The sequence below is a fragment of the Lucilia cuprina genome, chromosome 5 (assembly GCF_022045245.1).
Source record: "Lucilia cuprina isolate Lc7/37 chromosome 5, ASM2204524v1, whole genome shotgun sequence".
Classification (NCBI taxonomy): domain Eukaryota; kingdom Metazoa; phylum Arthropoda; class Insecta; order Diptera; family Calliphoridae; genus Lucilia; species Lucilia cuprina.
In genome coordinates this window covers 69,726,860-69,743,007 of record NC_060953.1, presented here as the reverse complement: position 1 = coordinate 69,743,007, position 16,148 = coordinate 69,726,860, and the positions used below count along the sequence as shown (strand labels likewise).

At 30.7% G+C, this 16,148-nt stretch overlaps 2 protein-coding genes across 7 annotated transcripts; one reads left to right on the top strand and one right to left on the bottom strand.

The window, feature by feature from the left end:
* The first annotated feature begins 375 nt into the window (after positions 1 to 375).
* Positions 376 to 5,730, top strand: LOC111684613 (probable chitinase 2). 3 transcript variants are annotated; one of them, XM_023446824.2, is made up of 5 exons: positions 376 to 551; positions 2,544 to 2,637; positions 2,761 to 2,925; positions 2,980 to 3,485; positions 3,974 to 5,730. In XM_023446824.2, exons 2-5 carry the CDS (start codon positions 2,544 to 2,546, stop codon positions 4,700 to 4,702), a joined length of 1,494 nt encoding a protein of 497 aa, XP_023302592.1. In that variant the 5' UTR covers positions 376 to 551; the 3' UTR covers positions 4,703 to 5,730. The 3 variants fall into 3 exon arrangements, with proteins under 3 accessions (XP_023302592.1, XP_046807961.1, XP_046807960.1); XM_046952005.1 differs by lacking the exon at positions 376 to 551 and adding an exon at positions 1,449 to 1,503 and having other exon boundaries at positions 2,542 to 2,637; XM_046952004.1 differs by lacking the exon at positions 376 to 551 and adding an exon at positions 2,293 to 2,382.
* Positions 5,731 to 6,763: 1,033 nt separating this feature from the next.
* LOC111684616 lies at positions 6,764 to 12,663 on the bottom strand. 4 transcript variants are annotated; one of them, XM_046952101.1, is made up of 7 exons: positions 11,059 to 12,663; positions 10,785 to 10,996; positions 9,884 to 10,056; positions 9,747 to 9,809; positions 9,494 to 9,677; positions 9,283 to 9,427; positions 6,764 to 9,217 (listed from the first exon to the last, which is right to left on the bottom strand). In XM_046952101.1, exons 1-7 carry the CDS (start codon positions 11,955 to 11,957, stop codon positions 7,300 to 7,302), a joined length of 3,594 nt encoding a protein of 1,197 aa, XP_046808057.1. In that variant the 5' UTR covers positions 11,958 to 12,663; the 3' UTR covers positions 6,764 to 7,299. The 4 variants fall into 4 exon arrangements, with proteins under 4 accessions (XP_046808057.1, XP_046808056.1, XP_046808059.1 ...); XM_046952100.1 differs by having other exon boundaries at positions 6,766 to 9,217; positions 9,283 to 9,430; XM_046952103.1 differs by lacking the exons at positions 10,785 to 10,996; positions 11,059 to 12,663 and adding an exon at positions 10,140 to 10,717 and having other exon boundaries at positions 6,766 to 9,217.
* Between the last annotated feature and the right edge of the window lie 3,485 nt (positions 12,664 to 16,148).

Sequence of the window (16,148 nt, the reverse complement as noted above, 5' to 3'; positions counted from 1 at the left end):
AAAAGAAAATTAAAGGCTGAAATGCATAGATACATACATACATACATACATACATATGTATCTATGTATGTACGTTAAATAACAACAAAAAATCTTAATGACTTTTTGTCGGTCTGCCTCAACATGACGACTTCAGTTACATACTCTCTTTATGTCTACCATTCGGTTAAGTGAATAAGTAAACTTGGTTTTTTACTTAAAGACCCGATTGTCTGGCAAATGCTACTACATACTTACTTCAAAGACTTAATAAGAACAACTTGAAAAAATTGTGGCTTATTGAATGAATATGATGAGTGTGTTCGTTGGCTGACTTACTGGCCAGCAGCAAGTAGTAGAGCGAGCTAACCAACAGTGGCTGACTAAAATACACAAAACTTCAGTTTGTGGTTAAAAAGCAACGGTGACACTTGGTTCAAATCGCCATAACGCAAAAACAAGCGGGTTTTTTTTTATAGAAATTTAATGATATCTTCTAAGAAAAATAAAAATAGTTTATTAAAAAAACTTGATTTTTAATTTGGAAATTATCAAATAAAACTACCTCAAAAGTAAGTTTTTGGTAAAAAAAGAAATAATTAGTAAAGAGCGCATCGTAGGCATCTCATTAATTTAATGCGTTCATTCAACAAACATCATTATTGTTATTATAGTATTTCCTCATTTTCGTGTTGTGTTGTATGTAGATCAGTTTCGAGTAAATATATACATATGTAAATATGTATGTAGTTTTTTGTGCGATCATTCAAAATCCATAGTGAAACGGAAAGTTTTAATATTTATACGAAGAAAAAACATTAGCGAAAAGCCAAAGATGTGTATTTTTTTTCGTTCCTACATGGTTGGTACTCAAACAGTCGTTCCATTAATTAAAAAAAATAAAAGTAAAATGAAAAAAATAAAAAAATGAAATAATGTTTATGAGTTGAATTGAGTTTATTCCGGTTTTGAACACGATCATTTTGTGTGAATACTCTATACGGTGTAGTCAGATTGCAAATTTTAAATTGTGGTCTTAACTTGTTTTCTTGTTTTTGTAAAAAAAAATATATATATGTATATTATTTGAAATACATCTGTGCAAATTTTCTATTGCAATCATGATATTTACAGATACAAAACATTGTGCAAAATCTTATATGATTTGAATTATATATTACAATATTTAGAATATTAATACAATATTGAAAATATTAATTCCATGCCGTAAAATATAAATGTTAATATTTCCAACAAACAAAAAATATTTATAAAATTTTTCTTTTATAAAATTTTCAATTGTACATTTATTTTAATTTTTCATATTATTAAATTTTACTATAATTTCGAGGCGTGGCTAAAAGACCAGTTTTTAAAATATTTAATTGTACGCATTTCATTTAATCTGTTTGCAGTTACTAGTACAAACAGCAAAAAACTCATCGAAACTTTAAAGTTCGTTTTTGTTTAACTGCGGTTTCTGTGTTTGGAATATTAATTAAAGTTGTTTATAAAGTTTAAAAGAGCTAAATAAAAGAAAACAAATAATTAGTACAAATTTCCAAAAATATTTGTAAAGAATATAAATATTTTGACAGAAACTACAGTATCAGGTCTGTCATACATTCCGATTGGAATGTTATCAACTCATAGTTATTATTCTGATCGTTAATGTTATACTTTAGATTCTGATTAAAATAATAACATTTAATTTTTTTTTATTTAATTGTAGTCCTTAGTAATGATTTTTATAAAAACTATTTATTAAAAAATTAAATAATTGATACAAATTTAAGGGGAATAGAGTTCTGTGACATGGTTGTTTGTTATTTGTTTAAATGTTCTCTTAGCAGGAACTTTTCTGCGGCGGCTCTAAGAAAAAAATATTAATAATGTAAATTAAATAATTCTAAAGAAAATGGAATTTTCTGCGACGGCTCTAAGAAAAAAATATTTAAAAATTTATTTATAATGCATTCTCGTATTTCATATTTAACATGTTTTTCTCATAAATTTTCAAAACTGTCCCTAATTTCTTAATTATAGTAACTATGCAATGATAAAAATGATTTATATTTAACATGAACAACTAGAACTCATTTGTATTGTTGCTAATTCATTAGCCCCAGTTGGTCTATTGTTTACTTGTGTTTAATTGTCAATGATTTCATTGTAAACATACATAAATATGTACGTACATATGTATGTATCTAAAAGACATTGTTATTAACGAGTTTTCATTATTAGAATAATAAAATTAATTTAGTTAAGATAAAATTTCTTCTCATTTCTAAGACTGAATTTTGAAATTTTAGTAGACGAAATTAATAATCTTCAGAAAATAAAAACGAACAATTATTTTGCATTGAAAAACAGTTAGCTTCTAAAATGGAATTTAAATTTGTAAGTAATTAATGGATTTTCTTAAAGTTTTAATAAAACCACTGTTAGCCAAATAATGTTTTTTACTAAAGTTTTATTAACACCCCTCAATAAAACCATAATATGGTTTCATTTAAATATTGATTATTGTAAGTGTTCTTTTTTGCGTTTTATATTTCCAGATGACCTGGCACCACATTTGCACAGGAAACAGGTTGTTTATTATATTTTTAGTGGTTTCCTCAGTTTGTATAATGAATACCAAAGCAAAAACCGGTAAATGATAAATTACATATATTATAACAAAAAAAAGAAAAGAAATTAAACTTAAAGGGTGTTACAACATGATACAATACATATTCAGGATCTAAGTTCGTCCTTTGTTTTTTTATTCTATAGGGCCCATGCATGGAAAAAATGTAGTTTGTTACATTTCAACGTGGGCCGTTTATCGTCCTGGTCAAGGTGCTTATTCTATAGATAATTTCGATCCCAGTCTTTGTACCCATGTTGTGTATGCCTTTGCTGGTCTCGATCCCCAACAAGCGGCTATTAAGTCATTAGGTATGTAAAACTTTTTACTTTAATTTAGTTTATATTAATGTTAAATCCTTACAGATCCTTGGCAAGATTTAAAAGAAGAATATGGCAAAGGCGGCTATGAACGTTTAACGGGTCTCAAGCGCACTCATCCCCATCTAAAAGTTAGTTTAGCTATAGGTGGCTGGAATGAAGGCTCCAAAAATTATTCAAATATGGTGGCCGATCCCATTTCACGAGGAAAATTCGTTAAACAAGTCACCTCTTTTATACGAAAATACAATTTTGATGGCCTTGATTTAGATTGGGAATATCCCACTCAACGTGGTGGTGCACCTCATGATCGTGAGAATTTTGTATTACTTTGCAAGGAATTGAGAGAACAATTTAATCCGCATGGTCTATTGCTCACTTCTGCCATTGGGGCTTCGAAAAAGGTCATAGATGAGGCGTATAATGTGCGACAGATATCTCTTTATTTGGATTTCTTGCACATTATGTGTTATGATTATCATGGCAGTTGGGATCGCAAAATAGGTTATAATGCTCCACTGACAGCACCAAATGGTGATGTATTGAGTGTGGTAAGTTCGCTGGCATAAAAATCAACGATTTCATTTATTTTATCGACCAATAACTTTTGATATAAATCAAAAAAGGCTGACACGTCTTGCTCAGCAAAAAAAGGGTGGAAAAAGTTTTAGTATTTTTTCACTAGTAACACGGGTGAAAAACCTATTAATTTACGTTAGCATGATTTTACATTCACCTTACATTTGTAAAGAAATATGTACATGTATTTGGTTTATTAAGACGACAAATATATAATACTATTTTTAGATGTTATTTGTAAAGTATGATATCAATTACATTTTGCTGGGTTACCTTTAAAGACGTTTACAGAAATTACATTTTTTACATCATATAAATTTTTTTCAATAAAGCCAATTACACATTTACCCATTAAAAGTTCCATAATAAATAATGATGATTAATGATACATTGATTAATATTTTGTAAAAAATTTGAATTTTTTAAAAATTGCAAACATATTTTCATTACTTTATTTTAGCAATACACAATCGATTATTTGTTGAAATTGGGAGCTCCTGCTGAGAAAATTGTTATGGGTGTACCCTTCTATGGCCGTACATTTAGAACTCCTTTAGATGGAAATCTCGACGACGACACTGATGGTACTGCTTTCCAAGGACCCTTTACACGAGAAGACGGTTTTTTGGGCTATAATGAAATTTGTAAAATTTTAAGTAATAAAACTTCAGGTTGGACTACGATGTGGGATCCGGAAACATCACAAGCCTTGGCACGTTCTGAAAAAGATGTTTTTACTGGTCTTATAGAAGTTGTTACTTTTGATAACTCCCGCTCCATAGCAAACAAAGTTAAATTTGCAATTGAAAGAAAACTAGGCGGCATTATGGTGTGGTCCATTGATACCGACGACTTTTTGGGAGAGTGTGAAACTGAGACCGACATATATGAAGACTTTAGACACTTTAAACATTTAGATTTGGCCATGCCTCATCGTCTTAGTAATAATTATCCTTTATTGAGAACAATTAATGAAGCAATGCCCTTAGCTATAGAAGAAACTAAACATAAACATGATCATCCTCTCCATCCTAACCGTGACGAGGAGCAAGAACCAAATATAGAAGATAATGAAATACCCCATGGCTCAGTTGAGGATCATAAGGGGGATAGTAATGGAGGTTGTCGTAATATCTTATATCCATTTTATATTACCATTGTATTTGGACTTCTGTCATTAGTTTTATAAAAGATGCAACTTTAAAAAACTAACTCAACTATTATAATTAATTAGAAATCGTAAGAATAAAACATTCCATTTATTTTGTTTTCAAAATTTTATAAAAATATGTATAAAATAAGAATTATTAATTGTATTAAATAAAATATAGAAACACACCAAAATTCCAACCCTATTTTGACTTTTTACAGGTACTAATGTTACTGAAGTTGAGAATATTGACCGTTTAAGCTTCTTTAAATAATTTTTTTTTTTTTAAATTTAGAGCAATAGGACTACGTTAGCTGGTAGCACCTTGGCTCTGAAGAGGAGAAAGATTTTCACAACTAAATTAACCCTTTTACATGTTAGAACCAAATAATAAAATTGTAAAAGTTTATTAAAATTTCACAGATCATTTAGTGCCATAAAATACTTTCATGGGAAATGTTTCGAAAGAAAGCTTATACAATTTCATTTAAGGGCTTTGTATGTAGATGCTTAATGAAATGCATCTACATACAAACATACAAAAAAATATTTTTTTACTCAAAAGAAAGCTTAAAACCTTTTTTTAAGACTTCTGTTGTCACTTAGTGAGATGCGAGGGAGATATCTCTAAAAAATATATATAAAGCCAAGTTTTTGGTAGATATCCCAATTATATGTGATAATATATAATTTGTTTATCTAAACAATTGACTCTGTTTAAGATTTTAGTCATTTATTCCTAAAAATAAATTGCTTATTTTTTATAAAAAATAAATAAATTGTATCTGGAAATTCAGATTTTTGTTACTCCTCGAAATTTTATAAATAAAACATACTAGGGATGGTAATTAAATATTTTTATATTTTCATTTGGAAGAATATTAAACAATTGTTACTAATTATATTTATAACCTTCATAAACATTTATTAACGTATGCACATATTAAAGCCAACATGTATTTTTATCATTCTCTAAATAATTTAGAATGTACTTATTACACACAGTACCTCCCGTTTAGTGCAAAAATCTATCATCTCGAGAAATATGTAAATGTATGAAAAATTGATTAAAAATGTTTCTTCTAACGAAATTTAGTTCAAGAATTGTTTTTGACAGCCACTTTAAAAGTGTTAAACAGAAGTTTCAATGATCTTGCACTAAATGAGCGATATGTGTGATATATTTACTATTTATTTTATAATACATAAAGGGTCTTATTCATAGACTTTTATCAAAGGTTTAAAAATCAAATTTTCATACAAAATTTGTTCTATAAACCATTGATAAATGTTTATGAATAAAGCAGTAATAATACTCTATTGTTATTATTTCTGTGGTCACAAGCAATAACAACCAAAGTCGAAAATTATAGATTTACATATAACATATGCAGAATTCATTATATTCATATTGAATTATTTCAGAAATTATTTTTGAAAATAATGAGAATTTTTAGCTTTTTTAAATCAACTTAGAGCGAGTTTTTGAGCTGGCAATCAAATGCCAATTAATAATCAGATTAGTTAATCTAAACATAATTTGATTCTGATGTTAACAACAGAAAACGTCACTGTTTGTTATCAAAATAATGCAAATGTAATATGAAAATTAATGAAAACTTTAATTTAAAACAAAAATATATATTGTGAAGTCTCCATAATTAATACTAATCGATAAATCAAACATTTTAATGTTTATTTAAAAAAAAATTGTAATTATTTTTTTTTGCATCAGTTGTTTACATTTTTGCATTTCTTGCTCAAGTTTGAACTACCACAATTGGCACTTAAACTAGCAAACAAAATTAGCTGATTGAGAATTCAAAAAAAAAACATTCGAAGATTAATTTTAATTTAATCCCTAATCCTTCACTTAAAGATTGGCCCTTAGTGGTTATCGATTATGATCACAGATATATTGTATAGATTGTTTAACTACATTACAGTTAAATACAAATGCTATACATTAATTATTGAATATATGTAATAAGTAAATATTTTAATTTATATGTATGTATCTATGTAGATGTAACATTTATATAACTAAATGAATAAATAAAAGAAAATATAAGTATGTATGTAAATATATAAATTTATGAATACAAATATACATATGTATATATATAATAAAAACTATATAAATAGGATAAGTGCATTTTAATTTTTTTTTTGTATCATTTTGGACTTTTCTTTCACATGCAAATATTTAATTGTTGTGAGTTCATAAAATAAACGTAATTTTTTTTTAATACTTTAATAATACATACATACGTATGTAATTAAATATTTAATATAAAAATGATTTCGAATGGCAGTAAAGTTGAAGTTAAGTTAGCTACGCTAGATAACAAAAATACAAAGTAAATTATAACGTAATAATTAAATAGTAAATAAACGTAAAATATCGTTATTAATTATAAAATTTTTAACAAAAAATGTACATTTGACCTAAACAAAAACATTTTTTTCTTAAATTCAACTAAATATGAAATGTAACCAAAAGAATTTCTCCAAGTTTACCACAAATACGTTATCCAACGTTTACCAGTGATACGTTATCTAACATAGCTCCATCTAATTTTCATTTAAAGTGATTGAATTAAAAGCTACAAATAATTTTAAACGAAAACCTCATTTCATAACTTATGACGTTCTCCGTTGCTATTATCTGATGACCATTCCCTGTCGCTATTGTCTTTGCGTTCTCTGGCCGCGTGCTTAATGTTGGACTTGGGTTTGTTGGTTGTGCGACCAATGTTGCGGCCAACTTGATGTCCAGTTTGTTGGTCATCTATCACCTCATAGTGAGCTTCTGTTAGATTTTTGGTTGATCGGCGGTGGGCTTCTAAACTTTGCGATTCTGACGAAAATGGATACGAGGCAACAAAATTCGTTGGAGTAGTGGCACCCTGAGAGCTGGCTTCAACAAAATCTTGTAGTTGGCTGATCTTATTGCTGCATGGCGTTAATGGTGAGAGATCAGTAAATTCAGTCTTGGCCTCTGAATCCACAGAACACATACTTTGTCGCGATGTATCCTTGGGAATTTGAGCATGATTCAGTTGCTGATTATCCTTATTAGCAGTAGTTGTTAACATTTTCAGATTTTCTACGAAACCGTCATTAACGACATTGGGATTTTGTGGGAATGGAAGACGACTACGTATAGAATTTTCACGCTGACCAAAGCGTTGGGCCAAATAGTCTTCATTATTGCTGCTGCTACAGTTATTGAGCTGATGTTGAGCATTGACGGCGTGTGTATGATGATGATGATGGGTGTGTGAGTGTCCATGAACGTGATGTTGTTGATTTGGTGGTATCAAAGTTCTTTGCGATGCTCTGGTGTCCTCATAGTAGTGATCATTTTTTACCGACATGTTGCAGCAACTACTTACATCCGCAAAATAAACTTCAGATTCAGCGGGATCACTGGAAGAATGTATTTGTTGATCTGCATTCTGTGCCGCATTCGTTGATTCACAACTATTTTGGAAGCCATTATTCTCAACTCCACACTTATTACGTTGAACAGATGTTAAAGAGTCTTCTCCTAAACTTTGTGGTTCATGATATTCCTGTTCGTCTTCCCCCTGATCAACATTTGCAAAAACTTGTTGAACATTAATACGCTGAGAACTCTGTGAATTGGGTCCAATACTTTTGTTTCCAGGTTCTAAACGTTTCTTTATTTTGCGTGTGGGCAAAGTATTTGAAAATCGGTCCCTCTCTCTTACATTTGCACCACAATCGCTGTCAGATGGAGTATTTTCATATTCTCCTTTAGACTTAAAATTACCTACACTACCCATCACAGAATTAGTAGATCGCGGCATTGAAGATTGTTGGCAACAGTTTGATGCTGCTGGTTGTTCCATAAACTGACCATGAGCTAGGTCAGTGGTATTTGAGTTAATTATATTATTTACATTTGGTGGACCAGTGGCAGTGTTCAAATGATGAGTCGGTTGAATATATTGGTAGTAACCACGTCTAGCTGGACTATTGGGATCACTGTAGGGTGGTGGAGGACCCCATACACCGTACGGTAAATTGTTTGGAATAATATTAAATTGACCTGGATTGGCATTTACCACTTCCTCTGTTATGTTATTTACTGGCATGTTGGTGCTATTAGAGAACCCATATTGTGAGTCGGGACTTGAGGGAGTCTGTCGAAAGCGTGAATTGGGATCTGGTGAGTTTCGTTGCCACCAACGATTCCAACTCCAACCAGTCCCCCTACTGCGAGAAGTGGAAAGTTCATGACTACGACAATTGGTTGCCATAGCTGTCAGATCGTCCCCTCCTGGATTAGGAGAATAAAAGTTACCCGGAGGTTGAGTAGACCAAAATCGTGGTTCTGTACTCTCATCCCAGGGATAAGCAGATGTCTGCAAAGGAGCCTGTCGGTGAGCGTGGCATTGTTCACAGCATCTACAGCCATGAGGAGCTGCAACAGCAGCCATGTTTTGTGGCGGCATTTGTGGACGAGTATACAATGATCGACAACGCAGTTCCAACTGTTCCCAATACATTTTTTTGCGTTCATGGCTACAATACAAATTATGTCTGAATTAAAAAAATACTTTTGACTATGTAGAGCATCCTAAACATACCTTAACAATTGATAGACCAGCATACAACTGAAAACCGCCACTAATACACCCGCTACAGACAAACCAAATATTGCTCTGAGACAGGAGTACAATGAGCCATGTACCACTCCACAGTCCGATAAAGAGTCGAAAACCAAACGAACTCCTTCTGAAAAATATATAAACAGTGAGAGACGTTTAAATTAAATACATACAAAACTTAAGTTCTCACCTTTATCCACTCGATCCACTTGCGACTCTATTAAATCCGAGTAACATGTACACGTACGAGTCTTTTGAGCATATTCGCATTCTCGTAGAGCCTGCAAGCGGCTCATGTGTAATACTGTCGTTGTAACCGTCACCAAAGCACATGTTAAAGCCGAAATTAATCCACAAGCACCAGACAATTTTATCTAAATATAAAGATTAAATAAAGTTCATTATATTCTGCCTAGGTAACGTTATCGGTTTTAACTACTAACCAAATAACTATAACGATTACGCCTTCTTGCCAAACTCATGACGCATAACCCAGTAAGAATAAGCTAAACACAATTTAAATGAATATTAAAAAATATTGATCTATCAATGGAGACTTTTTTTAACGATAGAAACTTACCAAGGTGGCGGGAACAAATGTCGGAACGGTCTCAAAATTACCCACAGTAATGGTATAGGAATGCAGTAGAAAATATACTCCTAAAAATAAAAGTCCCAAAATGCAGGAAAATCCTCCACATACCAAGCACCAGATTACATATTTTTTTATAACCATTCCAGGACGGGCTCGTGCTGTAGATCATATATAAACAAGAAAATAAGTTGAATTACAAAATGTTACGAGATAAATGAATAAATAATATGTTGATGCTAACTTAGTGGATAACCACCATGTCCCTCTCGTACTAGTCCCCTGTGAGGATTTTGTTGTGGCATCCAGTTGCAAGTTGATGGTGGCATACTGTATTGCATAAATTGCATTACAGGATAACCGTGCATTTTGAATTATATTTTTTATCAACTTCAATATGTTTATTTGGCACTTAGATTTCACTAAAATCCATAGATGTTTTCTTTAAATTTTGTATATTCTAAGAATTGCAATTCCGTGTTTCTCTTCTAATTTTTCATCTTTGTAATTCGCTATTGACTTTGTATCTATCCCCATACGCTTTTGTTTCAAAAATTCCTTTACAATTATTTGCAAATCTCTATCTCTTGACTTCAAAAGCTTTTTGATATCCTTATTCAACTACCCACATCTTTAGGAAAAGCTTTTTAAAAATTTATTTTGTGTACATAAAACAAAGTTTCCCTTTATAGCTAATATTATGGCTAATTAAAGGAAGCTTTCGAAAGGACACATCTGTTTCAACTAAAATGCTTAGTGCGCATGTTTTGTGTTTTTCAAAACGGATTATCATTATTCAAAGTAAATATTAAAATTAGTTTTATTTTAATAATAATATTACTTTTTTTAAGGGTATAAAAATTTTCAGTATGAGTTATGCATATCTTACCATTTAAAGAGCCCGCTACCGTTTTTGGTCTAGGCGGCGGTCTCGGTGGTAAAGGAGGTCTTAGATCCGAAGAACCTCCATTAGGTATTCCGTTTGTCTCTTTTAGACATGCCTCCGTTATGGCTTCCGCATCACCATCACTATAGATATCAATGTTATTAGCATTGTGGTAGTTTAATTCATCAGTGTTGGAATTTTTCCCAGGTGATTTTCTACAGAGAAAGCAAGGAGTAACTATCGAAACAAATTAATAAAATCCCAATGTAAGACTTACGATTTATTACTTTGATTACGTTCACAACGTTTTACCGTCGTACTATTGTTATCTGATTCACTAACTGTGATTTCATCTGCGGTCAACATGGCTTCCGATAAAACAAATTGTTGCTTGTGCGACAGATGTGTGTTGTGGTGGTGATTGTCTCTACGTTTATTGCGTTTATTGGGTCCGTTCTCTTCTGTCCCCTCCCCCAGCTTCTCGTCATCAACATCGTCATTGTCATTTTCAACACACGTACATTCTAAATCACAATCGCAACTAGAGGTTCTTTTTAACTTTTTTTTTCCGCCCGAAGCACAATCAAATATATTTTCGGTTAGGGATTCGGACATCTTTAAGGCCTGATAGGAATGATTTAGTAAAGAAGTTTCCGATTGTGATTTTTTTGGTAAATCTGGATTGTGAGTCAGAGCTTGTGAAGTGATAGAGGAAGAATTAGTTTTGGTGTTCGTAGAGGTATTTTCATTGCTACTACTGCTATTGCTGCCACTAGCCTGTCGATGTACAATAACATTAACCATTTGCGAATCCACACTACTCTGATGAGAATGATGTGCAGCATGATGTTTCTGCTGCTGTTGTTGTTGCTGCTGTTGTTGCAGCTGTAATTGTTGGGCTTGGTTACCACAGGAACAGCTGCATTGGCATGATGTTGTTGCGGACATAAGAGCGGCAGAAGGATTTACATACTGATGTTGTTGTTGCAACTGAAATTGTTGCTGTTGCTGTGGAGGCAACTGTTGATAATACTGTATATAATGATACTGATGTGACGGTGGGTAAATAACATTGTCTATAGAACTGGTTAGGGAAGGATTCATTGAAGTTCTTTTTATAGAATTTGGCACATTAATAGGTTTCCTCTCCGCCACACTAACATTATCCAATTCCATTTTGTGTAAATTTTTATTATTTATTTGTTATTCAGCTGTTCTTTCCACTTCGTATTCGATCTCAAAAAAAATAGTTATTCCTGATTCTTTAAATTGATCTAAAGAATTACAGTTCAACACGCACCTCCACGCATAATAAATGCTCATACATAAATTAAATATGTATGTTGTATGTATGTGCATAAATATTCATTTATTCCATATATTTTCTTAAATAATAATACATTTCCTGGAGTTTAATGTTAATACATATGGCTTGTTAGTTAATAAATTAAATATTAGATGAGTGAGTATGAGAACTCTTTTTTCCTTCTTTCGATCTTTCTTTGGTACATAAAGGGGCACTAAAATATCTATAGTATAAACCAATTTACACGAGTATCTCAACCTTAACAAGATGTGTGTATTTAAGTGAAGCAGTTATTGCTTGTAGTAGAGTAGATTGAGTTTGGAGTTACTCGTATTATTATAGAGTTTGGGTTCTTTTAAATTTTATGTTTTTCTTTTTTCAATTTTATGTCCAAGAGGCTGTTAAACCGGTTTCTCCTTTTTTATACGACTTGTTGTTTATAAATCCATACATTTTTTGGTCGGTTTTTGTTTTACTTCTTAAAAATACAAGTTATTACTTTTTGTTTTAAAATTCTTTCAATAAATCAAATTTGTATATTTCTTTTACTTAAATTATATTTTATTGCAAATTTTTATTTTTTAGTAATTATCTTTATTTATGTAAACTTTTTAATTTAATTTTGTATCCGTGAAATACTTGCAGAATACCAACAACAACAAATAACATTACAAAACAAAACTTCAGCATAAAAATATAGTATTTAAATATGAATTAATGATACAAGTATTTCCGCTTATTCCACAATGTCAACTTATGCACAACTCTTAAACAACTAATTTCCACACGAACAGATACAAAGATCCCTCAAAACAACTCAGATATCCCGAGTTAAATTTCTTAAATTGAAAACTCTCTTCAGTATCTTTTAGATATTATTCTTGAAACGCTCATTCTCATTTAGATGTACATTCTTCAAACTCTCACAAGATCAAAAATCAATGTCAATTTGGCGTTTTTTATTAATAAATTGCAAAAGGAAAACTCTCGAAATTTTTCTGCCTTCTTCGATATTGAATCTGCAATAGAGGCATTTTCGCTGTTTTTAGAAAGCGGCATACTTTGTGCTTCAAAATATTTTGTAACAATATGCTTAATTTAAAATAACTTCCAGTACTTTTAGCGTTTTTTAAAACATCAAGTTGTTAACACCTAATTTTTCCTCTCTCTCTCTCTAGTTTTATAAATATGTATATGTAAACTCACCTTTATTACCTTCAGGTCGATCGGGTGACTCTTTCAGTTTTGTTTTCAGCAATAAAAATAATTTAATTTGTGTTTCGAGTTTCTTTCATTTCAAACTCCAGTCTCATTCATAGTCACCAACATCAAACAGTTTTCTCACAATGTGGCGGTTTTTCTCTGTACATCTTTTGGATATCTTTGATACTACAATTATTTGTGTTTAAGTAATTTTGTTTTTAAAGGAAACCTTTTAAAATTCAATCTTTTGTTTTGATTTTACACGTAACAGCTCTTTAGTTTTAGTACAGGTGCCAGGTACTAATTTTATTTAAGGAATTAAAGGTTGGTCTCTTGGTTGTAAAACAACCTGTGTATTTTTGTAAAACATACGTACATACATACCTATGTATGTATACAACTTTAGGCTCATCCTCCTTCAGATTCCACGAACGTGAATGCATTAGGATTTTTGTTTACTTACCTGCACAAATTTTACATTTTTTATTTGGCCATATTTTAAAATATTTTAAAAAGTCTGACTTTTTAAAATCAAAAATAATTCAGTAAATTTGTACTATATAACATCATACACATGTACATATGTACTTGGTATATGTATGCATGTAAATACAAATAAAACGTTTAGTTAATTTTAATTAAGTTCCAGTTTTAATAAGTTAAATTTAAAATGTATGGTACGTACATTAGGATGGCACCGTTTGTAAGGAGTTAAAAATTAGGTACTTATGTTGCCAACGAAAATAACAGTTTTGTTGATTTTAAAATAAAGCTTCTTTGTTTGTCGTGGAGACAATATTTGCTAAGATGGGCCAAAGGATTAAATGGTTATTATACATATAGTGTTTTATTATACATTTATCAGTATAATTATAAAAAATTATCAGTATAATTTTAAAAATTATAAAATTACGCATATACTGAGATATAGGTGCCCCGTGTGGTCTTAAGGTCACTTTTCAGATTATATAATTTATAATATAATTTTGCATGATTTAATTGAATAGTATATTTAAGGCATATTTCGAGTTTATAAAGAATATTATTTGTTTTTAGTGCTTATTTTTAATTTTTTAAAAATATATTTTTAGAGACTGTTTCCCAGTTTTCTTCTCCAAACAATGAAACATTATATTGTTTATTTGAGAATATAATTTTACGTATAATTAAATATTATAAATAATATTGAGAACTAAATTTACAACATTTTCGTTCTCCATATTGGGGCCACCCTAATGTATGTAGGTGGTATACATACATATGTACATTTATTATTCATATCAGTTGATTTACATAGATCCTTTTTAGTAGACCTATAATGTTTTGTACGGGTTTTAATTATATTTTGGTGGGGAATATTTATTAGTGCATTCAAAGTTTAGTTTTAAGGTGTTAAATGTACAGTGTCGGACAAAACTAAAGCACGAACTTTTGCTTATTAGAAAAAAGCTTAAACTTTGTAATCAAAGTTATTAATTAAGAAAGAATATAGTCTATAGTAAGAAGTTATAATCGGGCGAGGCCGACCATATAATACCCTACACCTGTATACGAATAAAATGTGATTTAGTTTTCATAATAAAGCTTTTAAGTTGAATTGTACCTTGCCTCAGATATACTAAAGCCATTTACTGTTTAATAAAACTGTTGATATTTAAGTAAAATTTTGATGAGGGCTTTATAGAGGGTCTAGGGTCAAATGAGGCCCTATAATTATAAAGTTCATCAGGGTCAACAAGACTAGTATAGAACTTGGTTTTGCAGCTTTTTGTCGAGAAACGAGTATATTAAACATAATTATGAACTTAAAAGTCCTATTTGGCGGGTTCAGTTCTACGGGGCCTAGGTGAGAGTACCATAGAGATCAGGTGCCAAATTTCATTGAATTATCTCCAAAATTTCGGCCTGTAGTTTGATTATAATGTTTACAAGCCCTATTCGGGGGTACAGTTGTATGAGGCCTAGGTGAAATAATGGACCGATCTTAACCATTTTCGTTCGTTCCTGGGACAATAGAAGATCATGTACCAAATTTCATTCAAGTATCTTCAAAATTGCGGCCTATAGTTTGATTACAAGGTTTACATGAAGGGACAGGCGGAAGGACATAGCTAAATCGACTCAGAAAATGATTCTTAGTCGATTGGTATACTTTAAGGTGGGTATAGGACCAATATTATTGTGCGTTACAAACATCAGCACAAACACAATATACCCTCCCCACTAAAGTGGAGTAGGGTATAATAATGTTGTTTAAAACTAAAAAAATTATCGGTATACTGTAGTAAAAAAAACACGGAGGGGGTAATATTGTGTTCTTGGGATGTTTTCCCTGTAATGTAATCGCAGAATATTATGAATATAAAGTAAATAAATGGAATAAAGTATCGCTTTATGTATGAAAATTGCTTGTACAATATAAAGCTGTGGAGATAATCCCTCTAAAATCGAGAAATCAACAGGAAATCGTTTTTCTCAGCGGTTTATAATTTGCAAAATTCGATATATTTTTTTTTAAGAAATTTTGTTACTCTTATTTACAAAGTATTTTCATTCTAAACAACTTTATATTTCATTGTTTTTATAATTTTTAGACTATATTCTATATAAACTAATAAAATTATTAGTTGCAAAATAATCGATTTTAATAATTTTATTAAGTTTTTTTCTAACAAGTAAAAGTTCGTGCTTTAGTTTTGTCCGCCACTGTATGTATTTAATGCAACCAAATGTTCAGATTTGTTATCTTTAGCTATACAGGTGATATAATTTTATTACTTCCCTTAGTTCAACACAAAATAAAATATTCTTACTTTAACAGTTCGATCGATTTTGTTCGATCGAAAAGTTGTAAAAAT